At 39.2% G+C, this 20,751-nt stretch overlaps 1 protein-coding gene across 3 annotated transcripts in view; it reads right to left on the minus strand.

The window, feature by feature from the left end:
- Window positions 1–15,856: 15,856 nt before the first annotated feature.
- KCND2 (potassium voltage-gated channel subfamily D member 2) overlaps window positions 15,857–20,751 on the minus strand; it is a 494,989-nt gene continuing 490,094 nt past the window's right edge. For all 3 annotated transcript variants that reach the window (XM_044276996.1, XM_044276995.1, XM_044276994.1), the window contains 2 exons: window positions 19,751–19,995; window positions 15,857–17,473 (listed from right to left, as the gene is read on the minus strand). In XM_044276996.1, the coding sequence (XP_044132931.1) occupies window positions 17,296–17,473; window positions 19,751–19,995 (423 nt within the window). In that variant the 3' untranslated portion in view covers window positions 15,857–17,295. The remainder of the gene's footprint in view (window positions 17,474–19,750; window positions 19,996–20,751) is intronic.

Here is a 20,751-nt window from a genome sequence, read left to right on the forward strand (position 1 = left end):
GCTCCGGCCCCATTGACTATAATGGGGTGGGGTAGAGTTACTGTGGCAGCACGGCAGCGCATGCTGAGAAGCCGCCGGAATAAAACTACTACATGTTGTAGTTTTATTCCGGAGGCCTCTCGGTTTGCGCTGCTGTGCTGCCGACGGATCTCCGCCCCACCCTCATTAAAGTCAATGGGGCCGAAGCGGTAGTCCGGGGGATTGCGTGCATTAGCGGCAGTACGGATCCAACAGGCTGTTCACCGACGGGAACAGCCTGCCGGAGTCCCTTGACGATAGTGTGAAAGTACTCTTAACTGAACCTAACAAGCAATGTATTAGTTAGAATTTCAATCTAGCACACACATTAGCAGTCAAAGCTATTTACAAATGAAGAACGACATGGAACATCTCATTGGACATCTTAGAGCTAGCATTTTAAGGGGCAAGATAATCCAGTTTCAATGAAAAGTCAGAAGATTAAAACGGTGGAACACTTTAAAGTAAAAAGGAACAACGATTTACCACATGACAAATTACCAAGAATAGAGATAGGCCAATTTTTCAAAACATTCGATTCGTCTGGTTCGCCAAATTTTCCGAAACGATTCGATTCAAATTTATTTGTGGCGAATTGCGTGAGAAAATAGCTATTTCCTGGCTGCATGCTGCAGGGAGCCTTTATAGTGGTGTAGAACACTGTGCCTTGCAGTAACATGCATACGGAGTCAGCTGTGGTACTGAAACAATATTGTGAGTCAGTATGATGCGCAGATGACAGGCGTCGCTCTTAGAATCACTGCACACTTCACTCATTTGGGCAGTTACGGGGCTAAAACTGACTAAATAACTCAAGTATGAACTCAGCCTTACAGGTCGATGTAAGCATCAAGAAGAAGCACACTCCTTTTACACCATCGTCAGCTGATTCCACATAGATGTCTACAGACCCTGTTCTATTAAACGCTTATACAAGTAGAGTCCCCCGACAGAGTGGAGACAGTGTAAGCAGTAAGTTTGTGTTGACACCACTGATTATTTTGCCCATCCTCTGATCTGTCAGAACAATAAACCCCCAAAAATGTATCCTGTCTGTTGATCATCCGCCTTCACTCAGTCAGCATTTGGTCAGTAATCCATCAGTATTGCTAATTCCCCAAAAAACAGGAATGGATCCAAAGCAGAGAATACACGTGAATGGATTATTTGCATGTCTTCTGTGTTTTGCACCTACTCCTGATTATGGCTACCAAATCATAAGCCAATTCTGATGGGACCATACAGGCCTTACAGCTGCTACACAGACAGGATCCGTTGTGCGTCTCATTTTTCCTTTCTTCTAACAGATCAGAAGGGTAAAAAAATGGTGATGTCATCCAGGCCAAAATGGCAAAATAATGGCCCAGTCATGGAGTGGGGAGGGTGGGAGAAAAGCTTGAGAAGTCAGCAGCATGAGGAGACCACAGAGTGGCCTAGTGACCTAGTGGTGAGGTGGCAGCAGCAGCAGCAGCATGAGGAGGCCATAAAGTGGCACAATGACATTGCATTCTGGTTATAGACAATATCCATTAAATACATCAAAGCAAATAAAAGCCATGTCTTTATTCTGTCCTCATTTCCAGAAAGGCTATTTACTAGCCGAAGTGTATTTAATCATTATCTTATATTTGCATTTCGAGGAACGCTGGGTTAACATAGATCAAAGAAAAATGCAAATAAAAATTAGAACAATAAGAGTAAAGGTAAATAAAATAAATACGAACAATAAAAAGTATGAAAAATAAAAAAAAATTCTACCACCACTTGCAACTCATCAGCACTCATTATGTAGAGGAAGTTTGGTACTTAAAAAAAAAAAATATCCCAGTAATCCCCCATTATATAATGCCTGCAGCCTGCCCCCTGAAACTGAAAATTCATACATACCTGCTCCTTGTCTTTTCATCACTCGGTGCTGCTTCCGGTTTGTCCATGTATTGGTTCATGGACTGTTTATTTGCCACTACATTGAAGCTTGATATATGCCCCCCCCCCCCCCAAAAAAAGGGGCAAAGTATGATATAAAAATAGATATTTACCCTTAAAATGTGGCATTCCAAAAGGTGAACATTTCAGACTTTGAAATGCCCTGGGCTTAATACAAATGGATATTTAATAAAAAGTTATCTTAAATAACATAAAATGTTAGCTCTCAGTTACGAGATAGAGGCTGCTTAAGACCTCCATTGAGGCTTTAAAGGCCACTACATTGCAGGCTATTGATTGAAACCCTTTGTCTCATATTTATGGTGTAAGGGTGTGTGTAATATACAGGCAGCCCACAACACAGCTTGTAGGCCCTTGACAAGAGCTACCAGCCCTGTGTTGTTCTATCCTCTTTGCTACTGAATGATGAAAACCTGCATGACTCCCCACCACAGAAGATCTGCAAACAATGGTGTGGGAAAGGGCCCAAGGATCATAGAGGGGTGTGGATGAAGCCTATCTGTCCTGGTTGGCTATACCGACACCATACTTCATTAAGGGAAGGTTCCATTCTTCTCGTGCCCTGCAATCCCTTCTCTGCTTTCAACACTGTAGACCACCACCAGCACTTTGGCAAGATTCCTGTAGGAAGCAGTGGTCCCATTATTTTCTTTTCCTAGAATGCAGTATGTTACTGCTTTACAAAAAGCCAACATCATGATTGATACTGTATATGAAAATACTTTACCTAGTTTTCTTCAACTTCTTTCCCCTTGGCTTTCTTCTAAGACTTTCATACCAGCACTGTTCATTACATTAGCCATCACAATGTATCACACACTGAGGACTCTCACAATGTACCCTCAGTTCTGCAAAGCGAGAATCAAGAAGCTCATTATTCATTAAAACGATGCTTAGTAATGAGCAGCCAGCAGACAAAACATATTTCTGTTAGAAACAGTGTGAAAGATAAATCACTTTTAGACTTCATTGAACAATCTTCATAGCATGTGTTATAATATGAATGAAACTGCTCAGTGACATAATACTACATGCACATTATTATTACTATTCATCACAATATCATCTCCTCATTCAAAAGTGTTCAGTATTCATCACAATATCATCTCTTCATTCATAAGTGTTCACTATCAGGCGGTTTGATAGTAGAAACAAGCAATGTGTTTAGAACTTCTTTTATTGTAAAATTATTCTCAGGGTAAAACTTGAATCATAAATTTCTCTTTGACAATTGAAACATTAATTTTCTTTAAAATGATACAAATGTTAAGCAATGGCTTTGAATGTGCAATATTCAGCGGCAGAAGCTTTTTTTGTCCATCTTGAACATGCATGTTTTATTTTAATGTTCTTCATTATCTATTCAGTAAGCATTATGCTCACTTGCCACATTTGGATATCAAAGAAAAAAGTCACAAAACAATAAGCTTTGTTGCTGCAGATGAAACACGTTAGAAAATACACAGAATTTACATTTCATTAATGCACAGTCATCTTTCATTCACTACTAAAACATTGAAAGTTAAAACACCGAAAAAATGACAGCCCCCCCCCCACACACAAAAAACGTTGTCAAACTAGTGTTGTTGTAACATGTGAAACTGACCCATTGTATTGAAAAATACATATGATTTTGAGATCCTCAATGATTATGGCTATTATCGCTAATATACAAATTTCTAAACTTCACCGATTTTCTTCCAATATAAAACAATTTGAACAACAATGAAGCGCTAAAAAGAAAGAAGAAATGCTAAATGGAGCTAAACAACATATAAAACACACACATGAAGTGCAACTTACGGTGTTAATTGGCCTCATTTATCAAAATCATAACAGTTAAAAATGTTGCCCATTAACTCTTTAACTGCTCTGGAGAAAAATTAAAGCTTCGCGCTGATTGGTTGCTACGGACCAAATGGGCAGTTTGTTAGTTTTAACATACAAGATAAAGAGTATTTAAAGGGGCTCTCCTACCAATAAGTATTGCAGTTCCCTGTTTGATTAAGTTGTAAAACATAACTTTTCTTAAATTTAAAAATAAAATACAGATATTATATCTGTATCCGGATAATATCTGGATCAACTTGCAGGATAACAGGATGAACTGGATGGACAGATGTTTTTTTCCAGCCTTAAAAAATATGTAAGGCCTCTTGCACACCACCGTGGTTTGGTTCCGCATCAGAGCTGCATTCACTTCAATGGGGCCGCAAAAGATGCGGATAGCACTCAGTGTGCTGTCCGCATCCGTTGCTCCATTCTGTGGCCCCGCAAAAATAGATCATGTCCTATTCTTGTCCGTTTTGCAGACAAGAATAGACATTTCTTTAATGGGCCGACTGTTCCATTCCGCAAATTGTGGAAGGCATACAGGCGAGATCCGTGTTTTGCGGATCCGCAAAGCACGGCACGTTCATGTCCAAGAGGCCTTTCTATGTTATAACGCCCCCTGATGGTCTTTTAATTCTCTCTTGGAACATTCTCCTCATGTGTACAGTGAAGGTGAGAAGAAGCCACTTCTAGTGCACAGATTCTTTTTGGCTTGTCTAGACAACAGCAAGAATTTCTGTACCGACCATGTAAAAAAGGCTCAAGGCATGCTGCCTGAGATAGTAAGCATTTGTGACCATCAGAAATGGACACATTAGAATCTGCAAGGAAATCAAAAGAACACCAGAGGCACCATAACAATTATGTAACAGCAATATCTAGACACAGGAACATTTTCATCAAATGATCACAACTGAAAACTTTGTTAGGTTTTGCAGGAGGATCAGAGATATAATATTTAAAGGGACTCCTGTCAGCAGTTACAACCATGCAGAACTGCTGACAGCACTAGGACAGAAATATCTGTTGCTGAGCTTTTATTATCAGGAGTAGTGTGAATATGAAGTTTTATTTGGCAGGGCACTGCTTCACAACCCCTCTCTTCTGCTCTGAGTGTCAACTGTAGCATCCAAGTCAGTCAACAGCTGCCACTCAGAGCAGAAAGAAGGGGTTGAGAAGCAGCTCTACGCAGAAAGTTCTTCACATTGAGGCTTACCTCCAACACACTTGCATGAACAGTGCCTAGCAGAATAAAAGTTCACATTTATACTACTCCTGATTTGTACATGCTCTGCCTAGCATTGTCAGCCATTTTACATAGTTAAACCTGCTAACAGACTCCCTTTAATCATTATACCAACCATTTAGTAGCATTGCAGCTTCCCTAGATGCACCAGAAATGATTAAGAGGCATGCTCCTTTCTCCAGCGCTGTTCTCTGTGGTGCTGGACTGGTCCTACTGCCGCTGGTTGTTTACAGACTGTAGTGGTGATATGCTGGTATAGGGGACATCACCACTACAGCCAAACACTGTTGTCAGTGGTCTATTGCTGAAGATAGTGATTGGCTGAAGCAATAATGTGCCATATAACTGCATGTCATAGTATCAGGGATGCATCCAGTGATGTGCAAGTGTACAGCACGTGACTGCTGCAGCCAATCACTGTCCTCAGACCACTGAGTGCAGTGGTTGGCTAACAGCAGTGATGTCTCGTATTCTGATATACAGCTCCTGATCATCTCAATAATAAATCAGTACGCAAATCTTCTTGTGTGGACAATTTTTTTTTCATTTAAAGGATTTTTTTTAGACCGCTAAATTGATAGAAGTCATAAACTTATATATAACATATTTACAACATAATAAATATATGCTACACAATATACAGACATAGCCAACTGAATTGTCAAATGGGGTCATTTATCAAACTGATGCAAATAAAACTGGCTTAGTTGCTCATAGCAACCATAGGAGCTGTCCAAAATGAAAGGTGGAATCTGATTGGCTGTTATGGGCAGCTAAGCCAGTTCTAAATTACACCAGTTTGATAAATGACTCCAAAAGTCAATAGTACATTCTGAACATTCATGTCCCTTACTAATATGGATGCACGCCATACAGTCCAAGAATCCCAGAAAGTCTCTGTTACTGAAAATAGTAAAACGTGGCAGCATCCAAAAGCATCGAGAAAGACCCCTGAGTGGGCCGAATCATTGCATATTTGTATTATTCTAGATCAGTAAAGTTCAATGAAAATGTTATCATCCAGATAGATGCTGTCACACTCTAGTACTGTATATACAACTGTATAAGCATACAATTATTCACATTTTACTGGAAAACCCTAAAATCCTCTTTGTATGAATCTGTATATCATGCAGTTACATATGCGGCTGCCAAGTTGATAAAATATCTACATTGCATATACTGTACATTTGTTTGCTTGATGCCTCTGTATTGCACATGTTCATTCAATGGTTGCCTATGGTCATGTTTACCATACGTACCAGAAGCACTAGCAGCATATCCTTAGAACATAAACCAAAACAGTAGCCTAAAATGCTGTATGTCTACATAGGCCTATTGCACATCATACCCATATTTGTGTATAAGGGATACCACACAGTTTATTAAGCAGGTGGTATGTGGAAGGACTCTTCAAGCCATCATACATTAACGAGAAAATCGCAGCACACCATGTCCACTGCAAATCAATGTGTAATTAAATGTAACCACTCAGCTCTGTTCTCTCAAGTCTTTCGTGATCCAAAAGGAGATTCGGATCTTGGAACAAAGCATATGCCACCATATGGCAGCACTTGGAGTGCATACAGCTCTGCAGTACGGGGACTTCACGTGCATGTGCACAGGCTGGTTGTGCTCTGCCATGTGCCCAGGCATATATTATACTCCATATTTCCCAGACTGAACAATGTTCCTCCCACCCAAACTCGCAGCATCATAAGCCATTAAGATGTTGTGAGCTCAGGTTCGAGGAGCAGTGTTCGGTCTAGGAAGTGTTTCAGTCACATGGAGAGTATTTCCCTGATCGAACACGCTCATATGCATCTGGCCTTAGGTTGGGGTTTGTGGAGACCTCTTGTAGTGTGACTTTATAGTGTGCTTTTAATCATGGAGCTACAGCTGAAGTTCAGAGGAATACTTTGAGTTGCAGGCAACATAGTGCTGCGCTGCTCTGGTGGACTGCAGATGTCACTTGAAATGGTTAGAACGGAAAAGCTGTGCACCAAAAAGTCTCCATGTAGCCTCAACCTTACAAATCTGTATAGTCATCCAGTTTTAGATTCTCTCCCCTTCACTGCACACTGGCGCAGCCCTATTGGTGTTCTAATTGTGGGCACATTGGTGCATCCAATGCGCTATGCCAAGCTTTAGCAGAATAAGCATAGGCAGGAACAGCCATGTGCTATGCAGAGATCCTGCCTGCACCCCCTCCACTCTGCTAAAGCCTTGCATGCCACATGGAATATGCCAGGCTGTAGCAGGGTAGAGCTTGCACAGACAGGCACCAGCCAGTACAGTGTTCACTGCAGCCACAGGCTGAAATCAGCACACCCAGTACAGATTCCAAAGTGCTATAGATGCCTGAACTTCAGGTATATTACAAAAATTCATTTTATGTAAGCTTATGTACAGTTTAATCCAGGGGATTTTTGCTTTACTACGGTTGTACCATGATTTGTAGATGATGCCATGGAGCCTTAGCCTGAATTTGCAGCTTTATAGACATTGGGGTTATTTTAACTGGTTAGCAAACATGGATACTTTGGGCCCATGGATAGTATGCATTTCCAATGGTGCACACAGTGGTCCAGCTCAAGGAAAGACATGTCATACAGTGGTGCTTGAAAGTTTGTGAACCCTTTAGCATTTTCTATATTTCTGCATGAATTTGACCTAAAACGACATCAGATTTTCATACAAGTTCTAAATGTGGATCAAAATAACCAAATCAAATATTTTAGACTTGGTCATTTATTTATGAGGAAAATGATCCGATATACCGTGTTTCCCCGAAAATAAGCCCTACCACGGTAATAAGCCATAGCGCTATTTTGTGGGGTTTTTGGAGTAGGCTTAAAATATAAGCCTTACTCTAAAAATAAGCCCTAGATACAGCCGTATTTTATATAAAGGAAAGGTGGGGGTAATGTGTGGGCTGCAGCAACTCAGGAGCACTCACTAATGACTCCTGAACTGCCATGAAACTGTGGGCAGCACAGGCTTCAGCGAATTAGCACATACATCGCGGCACTAAGAAGCACCTGAGGGGCGAGCTGGCGGCTTCACTAAATGCTAAATTATGCTGTCAGCCCGCGCTTCCCTTCATTTTCACATTGGCTGGCAGCTTCTCTGTATGCCCTGTACTGCCGCCAGCCCGCATGTTTTTACTCACATGAAGGAGGCAGCAGGAGGATCTCCTTCTCCTCTCTGCTGCCTAGAGGAGCTCCCTACATCTCTCCCATGCCATATCTGCTCTCCCTGGTACCGTAGATTGCTGCCTAGGTCCCTTGGGTAAAGACAGCTCAGGGGCAATATACGGTACCAGAATGAAAAATGTGTGGCAAATATGACTATAAACCCCCTCATCCATAGGAATGCACCCATGTACTGCAGTATATGGGTGCATTCCTATGGATGAGGGGGGTTATAGTCATATTTAATATAAACATTGTCCAGGGATTGTTCTGTAATTGGCATGTGTCTATATGTAGCCAAAATTCTACATGGAGCCAAAATAAGCCCTACCCCAAAAATAAGCCCTAACCCTTTTTTCGGAGAAATAAATAAAATAAGTCTTCTTTTCGGAGAAAAACGGTAACATGTCTGTGAGTGGCAAAAGTATGCTAACCTTTAGGATTAGCAGAAAATGTGAAGATGAAATTAGAGTCAGGTCTTTTCATCCAATAGGATTACAATCAGATGTAAGTGGGTGAGCGCTTTTATTTAAAGAACAGGGATCTATCAAAGTCTGATCTTCACAACACATGGTTGTGAAAGTGTATCCTGGCACGTACAAAGGGTAGTTCTGAAGACCTCAAAAGAAGAATTGTTGATGCTTATCAGGCTGGAAAAGGTTACAAAACCATAGTCAGACTGTTCCGTGCTCCGTGCCCACCACCATCCCGTTATCTGGGGTAGAAATAGGTTATCCACCACTCACCTAGCTTCTGCCTGGGGTTGCTAGGTCTCTTTCTTTGTGTGTATTAATGTCTATTCGTTGAACCTCTCCCTGCAGGACTGCAAGGGTTCATTTCCATTTTTGCTCTGTGTCCAACTGTTTGACTTATGAGCTTATTAGCCCTATGTATGCTTGAATGTTTGGCCCACCCCTAGCCTGAGCAATATATTTATTTTGGTTTCACTTGCTTGCTAGACCCTGCAAAACAGCTTTAATACATCTTTCTGTCCATGTACCGACTTCTGCCTCTTTCCTGGATCCTAACTCTTTGCCATCTGTCCTGACCCATGCCTGTTCATCGTGCTGACCTAAGCCACCTGCCCTGACCTCTGGACTGTCTCATGGATTTGCACATACTCTGCACTAGCCACTGCCTGTTTCCTGACTATGTGTATTGACTGATCCTCTGTTCCTTTGCATCAGTGTCTCGGTGACCCCAGTGGGTCATCAGCCAAGCACACTGGGATAATATTAGTGTTTGTCCACCATCAGGAAGACACTAAAGAATGTTATGCATGGCAGGATTGCAAGGAAAAAGCTGCTGCTCTCTAAAAAGAACATTGCTAACCTTATTCAGTTTGCTAAAGATCACCTGGACAAGCCAGAAGGCCACTGGAACAATTTTTTGTGTGGACAAATGTCACCAAAATAGAGCTTTAAATGTGAAGCATTATGTTTTGAGAGAAAACACTGCATTCAAGCATTAAAACTATCTGTGAGACATGGTGGTGGTAGGCCAGCATGACTTACCATCATTGATGGATTAATTATGTGTTTTGCAGTCTGCAAAAAAATAATAATGGATGACATCCGTATGCCATCAGTTTTTCTTTTGCGGATCCATTGTAAAATGCCTAAAACAAGAATAGGGCATGTTCTATTGTTTTTGTGGGAGTACGGAGTGGCCATTTTTTTTGCGGACCCATTGAAATGAATGTGTCCGCATCCTATCCGCAAAAAAAATGGAACATACACAGAAACAAACAACGTTCGTCTGCAGGTAACCTTATACAGCAAATTCTAAAGGAGCTGAATCTGAAGAGACTGTGGGTTGTGCAGCAAGACAATGACCCTAAGCACGCAAGTCGTTCTGCCAAAGAATGGTAAAAAAAAAAAAAAAAAAGTTTTGGAATGGCAAAATCAAAGTCCTGACCTTAATCCAATTGAAATGTTTTGGAAGGACTCGAAGCGAGCTTTTAATGGAAGGAAACACACCCACATAACAAACATTGGAAACGTTTAGCTGCAGTTATTGCTGCACAAAGGAAGGGGGGGGGGGGTGGGGTCACATCAGATACTGAAAGCAAAGGTTCACTTATTTTGTTGCTCACAGACATGTGATATTGGATGATTTTCCTCAATAAATAACTAAATGACCAAGTCTAAAATGTTTGACTCATTTGTTTGATTTGGTCATCTTTATCTACTTTTAGGACTTGTGTAAAATGTATAATCACCTAATAGTTTTGCCCAAGTTGAGCTCGGATTCTGGGAAAAGCACTTAACTGTTCTGCCTAAGCCCAGCTCGGGAAGAAGGGGAAAGGGGATCTGCTTTTAGCTGCACATATCTCCTGATTGGTAGCAGCTAGAGAAATGGACCTGGTCTTGTTTGAAAACTGGCATTCCAGTATTAGCACAACATAAGCAGGAAATATCACCCTGCTTTTACTTTCACTTTCAGCTGCATTCATTGCATCCAGATTTCTGAACAGTAACATCTTCTGATGTAAAATGCTGTGGTATTGTCTGAAAGCTTGGGATGTCATCAATCAAACAATACAAAGCCCATATTTCTAGCTGCTGCCGATCTAGAGAAACAGTTGGGGAGCTGACAGCTGCAGAAGGAAAGGAAAAATAATGAAAATATAGAGAAATTTGTCATTATCATCAGTGTAGTGATCCACATAATAAAGTTATGTTATTTATACGACACAGTGAACGCTGTAAATATATTCCTCAAAATAATGTTAAAATTGCAGTTTTTTTTATCTTTCCTCCTAAAAATAAAATAAGTTATTTAATTAGTACTTTGTTGATTAAACTTTATATACCCCAAAATGGTTTCTAAAATAATGTATAACTCATCCCGCAAAATAAAATAAAAAAAGTATAAAAAATTATTTTTAAAGTTATGACTGCTGGAACATGAAGGGGGAAAAGTTACTGGTCCTTAAGGCTAAAATTAAACATATCACTAAGGACTTAATATGCAGTTGTGGCCCCTGAGTTGTGCCCCAACAAGAATTACTTCAGACATATATTAAAAATCTACAATAAAAAAGTGACATTTTGGGAGGGTTTCCAATTTTAATGTGACTGTTACGAGCTTAAGGGTTCACAAAGCACCCCTGTATATATTATCAAACTACAAAAATACATATAATATGTTTATTTTTTCTCATGTAGTCTTTATGAACTATATTTGCAGTCATAGCTAGGCTTTCATGCCTAGGACAAAGATTCAGTTATCTGCCCTATTCCTGTATACAAAAATCCTGGTCAAGGCAGAGGGGCTTGTAGATGTCCCTTCTGACACCAAGGACCAAGGGCGCATGCCATTTAAGTCTTGTCCTCCAGCTAACTAATCGTTAACACTAGAATACCTCCCTCAAATCCTTATACATACCTTTAGCATAAGCACAAGTTAAGGTAATCATACTCATAACTAGTGATGAGCGAATCGAAGTATCCAAAGTAGACTTTGACCTGAATTTCAGGAAAAATTTGATTTGCCATGAAGCCGAATTTCCTCACGCTTCATGGTAACATCTATTTTTCCTAAAATGCTCACCTAATCTATTTGTGCGCAAAGAGGCCGTAGCGTCCACCTTGATTGCAGAAACCGCACGGGGTCATGCACACACTGTTCGCTGTCATTCTGCCCACTATATACAAAGGAATGCGCTTTGTGACAAAGTAATTTGTCACAAATCTAATTTCTTTGTGAAATTTGGTGAAGCAGCCGAATCTCTACTCATTACATAGAAGTTGGTTGAAGATTGAACAAACATCTGGTGAACATTCAATTCGCAGACACGAACATAATATTTTAGTCCATATTGGCCATTATAGTTGATAAAACTGCCCATACATGTTCAACCGGCCAATGGCCAGTAGATAATGAGAGAGGATCAACAATATATGTCTATTGGAGCTCGGTTAAAGTGCCTTTCCAATGGGCTGATGCTAAGTGAAAGGGGGATGGACAATTGCTATGAGGTGCCATGAAAGATGTGTTTTGCTAATTTGTCAGGTGATCATTGGCCCTTTTACACAGGACAATTATCAGGAACAAGCATTTATATGAACATTCATTCCCAATAATTGATCCAGTCGTTGGTCAGTATAAAAGGGCCCTAGATCTTAACAGTCTATATGGAATTGGCTATACAGTATATGTGTGTTTTTAGCAGCTCTTTTAAGCCTCATGCACACGTCTGTGCCTGTGCTCAAATCCGTGAGCAGGTGGTCAATGATGCTTCCGTGAAGCTGTCCGTGAAGGATCCGTGTTGGTTTTGTGTGTCCGTTTTTTGCTGTCCCGTGTTATTTCACTGACACTGAACAGCTGAAAAATAATTTTCACAGCATCTCTTCTTAATGATCCGTGAAACACGGATGGCATCCGTGTTTTTCACAGACCCATAGACTATAATGGGCATGATGCATCCGTGATCCTAATCATGCAGTTTTGGTGGCAGTTTAATGCAGTTTTTGTTTTAGCCAAAACCATGAATGGCTCCACATAGAAGAAATATAGTATGTGTCCTTTCTTTTGTATCCACTCACATAAGACAAGTTGCAGAAACTGCATTGTAATGCCAGCCTTATACTAAGCGTATTGTATTTCTAAAGCAGGAAAGATGAGCTTCCTTCTCTTTTCCACTGTGATTCCTCCCGTAGTTAGTTCTGCATCGGGGGCATAGCTAATTGAGTTCTGTAAACTAATTTATGGTCCATGAGGAGGAACATGAGATGCATTTTTTAAGATAAATTTGTGTTTTCCTACAAATGTAATCAGCATGTACTTCATCCTTCCATATGGTGGTAAAGAAAAAGTCTTGCTTTTAACTACATATAATTAACTAATTGTTAAGAAAGTAATAGTCCCCAAACAGTAAATACATTAAACTGTAACGTTATATTATTTCACATGACTTATTTCTGTACAAATTTCCATATTTATCTCTGAAAATAGGTTTTCATAGTTAACTCTTTGTGTACAAGAAGTCATTCATATTAGCCTAATATACAGAGAAAAAATATATCCACATGATAATACATATAATTGGAAGCAGAATTTACAAAATTGAATTCAATTTATTTTGTAGAATTTGACATTTTGTTTATGACAAATTAGCTTAAATGAAAATGAAACCTGGAAAATTTGGAAATGCAAAGCTTTACCAGCTGGATTTTTATAAGTTCACAATAAAAACTTAATGTTATTATTAGTTACCCCAAGGTTTAAGAAAAAGGCCATTTTTATTTTACCAGCATTATGAATATATACTGTATGGTCTATTTGTCTAAAAGCCTAATGCCACTCAGAAAATTCTAATGTGACCACTGTTATTCCCAAAATCCTACTTCCATTCTGACACACTCAAATGGATCTATGAGATAAGAGATGTTGTTAGGTCAGGTTTTCAGTGTAAACCTGCCTTAGATGGCACAGGGTACTATGGCCAGTATGAAGGCAATCAGGGTATTATGGCCTAAGAATATTATATAATAGGTGATTTTGTGATAACCACAGCACAATTAGACATCATTATGTGTGAAAAATAATACCATGAAAAGCTACAGCGCTGCCAGTCTCTAGCAATTCAGTTGAGAATATGAGATTACAAGACCATGACAAAATTTGCACAATTTTTCATGCTGCTTCATGCTTTAGCACAGCCAGCCAAAAGCTTTAATGTGGGCATAGCCAAAGTGATATTGATGGTGAAAATCCAATCACATGTAGAAATGTTTACTGCAATAACAGAGCAGTAACAATGCAAATGTATGCAGAATGTTATCTACAGTTTATGAGAACGTTTTCAACAAAAATACAATTGAGTGCAATGTTTATTTAATAAAACAAAAGTGTGAAATTATTCATCGCTGGATATGGATATTTCAATACTTCTGTGACAAAACAATAGCGTGAAATTATCCAACAATAAGATGTGCATATTTCAATATTTCGGGATAATAATTCAGTTTCTATAAATATTTCATTCTTTTTGTTAATGTATAATTTTGATAAATGTGTACTACTTGTGTAATAACTTAAAACTGTACTTTGGGGTCAAAATCCAAAAATGATTGTATACAAATATAACTAATATGGATTTGCTGTGGATTTTAAGAAATCCACAGCATACATGAGTTTGTGGTGGAGATTTATGCAGCAGATTTCTACCATGGACACCTTTTGTAAAAGCACAGTGTTAAGTTCATGGTAAATCTGCAAAATTATGCAGATTTCGCCATAGATATATGGCAGCTTATTGCATAGAACCCTAATGATGCTCTGTAATATTATGGCATGGAAAGATTAGAAGATCAGCCCTAGAGATGAGCGAATCGAATTGACCAAAGTGGAATTCGATCCGAATTTCAGGATAAATTCTATTCGCCAAAGCGAAGCGAATTGATTTAATCTGAAATAGTGTAAAACAAAAAAAAACATACTTACCTCCTCCATTTGCTCGCGATGGGCTGACCGCCTCCATCTTCATTGAAGATCTTGGCTGAAATCCTGTGCGTGGTGACGTATAACACCATCTGGGGCCGCGCCAGATTTTTCACCAGATCTTCAAGCAAGATGGTGGTGGCTGGCCCGTCGCGAGCAAATGGAGGTGGTAAGTTTGATTACAGTTTTTTATGTTAATTTTACACTGTTTCTACACATGCCATGATCATGTATGAACACGGCATCTGAGGGGTACAATGATGGGGAGCAGCGCTATTGCAGCGCCCTGTCATTGCACCTGCTAGTTAAAAAACAAAGCCTTTCGTGACTAAGTAACTCGTCATGAATCAAATTTTTGGGTAAAATTTGGTGAAGCAGCCGAATTGAATTTTCTAATATTTCGCTAATCTCTAATCAGCACGTTCAGTAATAGTTACACAGTTTTAAAGTTGTACATTGACCCTCAGAAAAAGTTATAATAAGGGGGGTAGGAGGTCAGATAGTAATGATCAAATCTATTTCTAGGTAATCTTATCACCCAGGTACTACAGGCCTGATTTATCAAAACTGTCCAATAGGAAAATTGGGCTTGCCCAAAACAACCAATCATTTTTTGGTGGCCAGTTTTGATAAATTGTGCTGTCTTCTTCTTGCTCACTCCCCAGGCTAGAAATAAAAAATATTAATAAACAGATGCATCAGAACTTAGTTTCTCTGAAGACCTTCTTTATCTTGACTATCTAGATGAACATTTAGCCTTGCTGCTGATAGCAACCAATCGCAATGCAGCTATCATTTTACCAGAGCAGTTTAAAAAATGAAAGCTGAGCTCTGATTGGTTGCTGTGTTAGGTAATTTGGATAAATAAGGCCACATATATTCCTAAAAATGAGGACTTAAGTGACTAGCCTGCTATAAGCAAAGATCAAGCCACATTTTTCATTAACTATCAATAAGACAGTCAGTTGTTACGGGGGGAAAAAATAATCTTGTAAGACTTTGGACAACTCTCACTGCAGGGCTTTACCTCCATGTCATGTCAATGAAGCCTGTCAAAGAGGACAACTTCTATATTACTTTTCTTTATTAACAAACCATACAATAAAGGGGTTCTTTATGGCAATTTGAGCTTCTGTTTGTAGAACTTGAAATAATAAAGCAAAAAATATAATATAGAAAAGAAAAAGGTATGACAACTATGAAAATATAGATCTCAGTCAATAACTCATTTTTATACAGTTAAATATACAGATGGAATTTGTTATCACTGAAAAAAAAATGATATTTTTCTATAAAACTTTTGGATAGGTATCAGAAGGATGTTCTCCTACAAAATCCTGGAGTTTGCAATGATGGGTACACGAAACCAGGATATTCCTACGCACTATGCATAACTTTTATTATGCCATATTTTTACCTTGGGGGCTTTCATTTCCCAGATCAGGTTAACCAAACTCACTGGAATTGTGATGGTTGACACACCCGGGGGCACTATACATATTGACAATCTGAATTTTGAGTCCCTGGTTTTAGTAGAGTGACTTCTGTTGATAGGGGATAATAAGTGAATTTGTCCGCCATGTACATTATGACTGCAGGATATTAATGTTGAACATCAAAACCGACATCACCAGCACTACAAAATAATAAGGGTAACGTCACAAGCATTCCAGACCAATAACAATCCATTTTCATGCATGTTCCAGAATCAAAGAGTTCTTAAAAATCCTTCCTGCAAAACCGCCACTGAGCTAATATAGCTATTATCTTTGCTCATATTCAGGCTTGCTTTTTGACCAACACAAAGTAAGAGTAGTAGCGTAATCAACCTGTATGCACAGATATCTGTTTTGAGTGTCAAAACAGACTTTTCTTTGAAGAAAGCTGAGAATTAGAAAATAAATAGAGACTTGTGATGTAGCAAACACACAATTATTGCGCTTGTTGCCAAACAAGATAACCCAACGAGAAAACGACAGGGAAACGCCATTTATCTACAGGACATCACGTCCTCTCGGAAATACTGCTCCCAGTATGCTTTTGTTAGTCTTTGTTTTGATATTGTAAACATGATTCATCCAGTTGTGAGCGCACTGAAAGGCCTTTTTCTAAAATAATGTTTAGTGGAAACAGCTTCAATTATCTCACATCCCTGCTCTGAAGAATAGCTGCATGCATTACTGATGTCATTTCAATAAGTACAAATATACTTGTTATGCATGTTCTTTCATACTCATTATGGAACGTTCCTCTAGGGAAAACGTAATCACAATATTTCCATTGCTGTAATAGTAATTTTACGACTCCAAAAAGACTTTGTTTGCAGAGTTTTTCTTATATTTTTTTTTTTCATATAAAATGTTGCATTTGTGAAGGGATAGGAAAGCCAAAAATTGAAACCAGTGGGCGTTCTTTCATTGTGCTCATGTATGTAGTCACACTTCTACTGGATTGGAAGATACACTATACGGTTCCTTTGCATTATTCAAATCATTTTGTCTATTATTGATTTGCAAATAATTCACCGCTTGGAAATCTCAGGGCGATTGAAGTGTATACTTTTGTGTCAGAGCTTTTCTGTACAGTTATCTCTTAAAAAAAAAATCTTGTTTATAGTGCTGACACTCTCACAATGTTCCTTTGTAGATAATTAGTGGAAGCTGATCTACCGTCCTCCTCAGGCGTATTCACTGGTGGTGTTGGGATACTTATTACAGCTGTTGTAACATATGGAGGCTCACAGTTTAGTTTGATGGTTTCCTCCACTTTGGCATTTAGACTGGAACGGCTGTAGGAGAGAGACAGAAATTACTTATACTGAAGCTCACTTAGGGTCCATTCACAAATCCGTGGATCTACGTATCCACAAAACACGGACACCAGCAATGTGTGTTCTGCATTTTGCGGACCACACATCGCCGGCACTCTCATAGAAAATGCCTTTTCTTCTCCACAATTGCGGACAAGAATAGGACATGTTCTATTTTTTTGCGGAACGGAAGTGCGGATCCACAAATGCGGACAGCATATTCCAGCCCCATTGAAAATGAATGGGTCCGCACCTGTTCTGCAAAATTGCGGAACGAATGTGGGCCCATTTTGCGGACGTGTAAATGAACGCTTAAGGTTACAGATTGCCATAGGTACAGTATACAAGGGTGTGCAAACCTAAAGCTCTTCTTAAGACCTGTGTGTCTCCATGGTTATAGACTTCAAAGAAATTCAGTGTACTCTGATCCTACAGGCATACACACTTCCACTTTTTACTAAGCTATCAAATATTTGCTAGCCAGAAATAGGGTACAACGGAAAGATATACTGTATAATTGTAGGTGCTAGGGAAAATGTTCTGGCCTACACTTTTTACTACACAGGGTGTATAGGACACCTCTATTGTTATATAAAATGGGCTTTCGGATGCATGCTAGTTGTCCTAGATGTACCCATCTTGAGGCGGATACGGCTGAAATGTTGTGGTCATGTCCGGCTCTCACAGGTCTGTGGTTTGCAGTCTACACCTTTCTGGAAGACGTCTATGACGTTACGCTACCAAAAGTCCCCGGGGTTGGGTTCCTGGGTTGTGTAACGGATATTCCTACTACAGATATAATACAGTTGGCACTTGCAAAGATCTTATATTTAACTAGGAAACTTATAGCTAAGTATTGGCTACAATCATCTGCTCCACAAATTAATAAAGTTGGCAAATAATATGATTTATATGGAATGGAAATTATATGTGAAAAGAGGCAATATTAAGAAATTTGAGAAACAATGGAATGCTTGGATTGCTCATCCAGGGCTCACTACTGCGGTTCTGTTGCACACAGGTGCTGCCACTTAGAGGTTTCTAATGTGCCTAGGAATAGCTGAGATGTCGTTATGTTGGGGAGGTGGTTTTTCCACCTTTTTGTACATTTTTGCACTTTTTGTATTGTGTGTATTTTTGTACTTTTTCTATTGTGTGTATTTGTGTATTGTGTGTATTTTTGTATGTTAAAAAAAACTTTAATAAACAGATCTGATTTAATAAAAAAAATAATTGTAGGTGCTAAGTTGTCTGTTACCATAGAGGCACACAGCTCTACACAGGAGCAGTAGGCACAAAATCCTACGGGTTTTAAGTCAAGACTATTTGCAAAATTTTATTTCTTTTTTTCAATTTAGACTCACTGGAGCAAAAAAGAAAATGGCACCAAATGCATACATCCAGTGACAAATAAAAACCTCACAGGTGTCTTAGATCCTCAGGTACAGAAAGTTTGTGAAGCCTATCTCATGTGTTGCCTCGTTCTCTATAAAGATTACTTCCAAACATTGGAAAATTCTACAATAGTTTATTTCCTAACCTGTTAGACTTGTATTCTCTAATGCAGTCACCGTGATGAAACCCTACTGCACTTATGTGTTTGTGAGCCATTTATCTTTCTTTGTCCGCAGGAAAAACATACCTATGCTGCCAAGCAGTAATGTTTGTGGGAGATTCGGGCAGCATATATCAAAACTGTGTATTCCCAAAGAAACAAAGGTGCAGCTCCAGCATCTGCGATACAATCGATGGTGACTGGTTAAAAACAGTCCATCTTATGTATATATCCTTAAACGACAATGTGAACATATGAAAGAACAAACGGCAAATAATGTGTACATCATGGTGTTATGGATTTTAACCAATAACTATCTGCTGTATCATGGATGCTGGAGCTACACCTTTGTTCAATGTCCTCCTCAATGTGCCACTCAACCGCCTTCCCAATGTGACTGATGTTCTAGTTGATTGGAGTTGTGAGCTGATCTTGCTGTTAGTAGTTATCCTTTGCAAAATTATGTATTGCCTATAGTCAGCTTTACAGAGCACCAGAAGCAGTTTGTTCTGAGTCTTGCTAGAGTCCCAGTTCATGGACTATGTTATGGTCTGAAATGTCACATCACTCATTAGGTTGGAGGCCACTTTCATGTAAACTTCTCTGACACACTGATAATATGCCATATTGCTGCCAATTATTTTATATACAGTATATTCATGTAGATAAGCCATTGTAAAGGAAAGGCAGATTTTCCATACCTGTTTGGTAGTGGGTTTCTTTCTAGACATTGAATCTGGATAGCACTAAGCTCCTGAAGACTTCCATGATGGCTACATGTTGTAGCATTTGAAATACGTAAATTCTTTTTATTTCTCCTTGAGCAGCAAAAGCTACTGCCTTCATGCTGGGATGACAAAGAGGAACTGTGATTCCTTGCTTTATTTATGGTAGAGACTTCCATGCAGCGCTCTTCGTAGGTCAGCTCATCCACAAACTCATGATTCTAGGTCATAAAATGAACAGCCATGAATTAAAAAGGCTTTATACATACATGGTTATTTTCTTCAGACCTGGTTAAGAAATCTGGAACATTGTTTTAAAAAGTGCTGCAGCATAATGATCCCAAAAATGAAATAAAATAAATAAAAAGTTGGAAGAATCTATGGCATAAGACCCAAAACAAGAATGCAAGAATTGTGTTAGAAGACTACACCATGTTCTAACACTATTGATAATAGAGATGACATCTTTACATGTTGCGAATATATTTGGAGGTATTTGATTTCTGGAATAATTATTTTAACCAGGGGTGACATATTAGCCCAAGTTACAGAGGAAATACAGCCCTCGCCGAGGCTTTACAGAGCTGTACAACCTCACTGCAGAGCGGATCTAGGTCTCGCACAGACTCCAGTCACTTGGCTATCACTAGACCACTGGGACTGGAGCAGATCCCTATAAGCAGTGCTCATTGAGTGCTGTGTCCAGGTCGATGGGAAAAGCAGAGACTTTGAAAAACCATACCTGCCTTCTCTATGGGGAGTCCTGCTGTCACTGACAAGGGGCTCCCAAAGTCTCGGAAAAAACCCTTTAAGGGATTTTTATACACATACATAAAAACTAGTCCCACGTGGTGAGTTGGTTTTTAATTATGCAATCATAGCCAATCTCCAAACCTAACTTTGATTTACACCTTTTCTTTCTGTACTTTAATTGTGTCAGTCGCGGTCTTTAAAATTTACAACAGTAATAGCATTTA

Source organism: Bufo gargarizans, chromosome 2 (assembly GCF_014858855.1).
Source record: "Bufo gargarizans isolate SCDJY-AF-19 chromosome 2, ASM1485885v1, whole genome shotgun sequence".
Classification (NCBI taxonomy): Eukaryota; Metazoa; Chordata; class Amphibia; order Anura; family Bufonidae; genus Bufo; species Bufo gargarizans.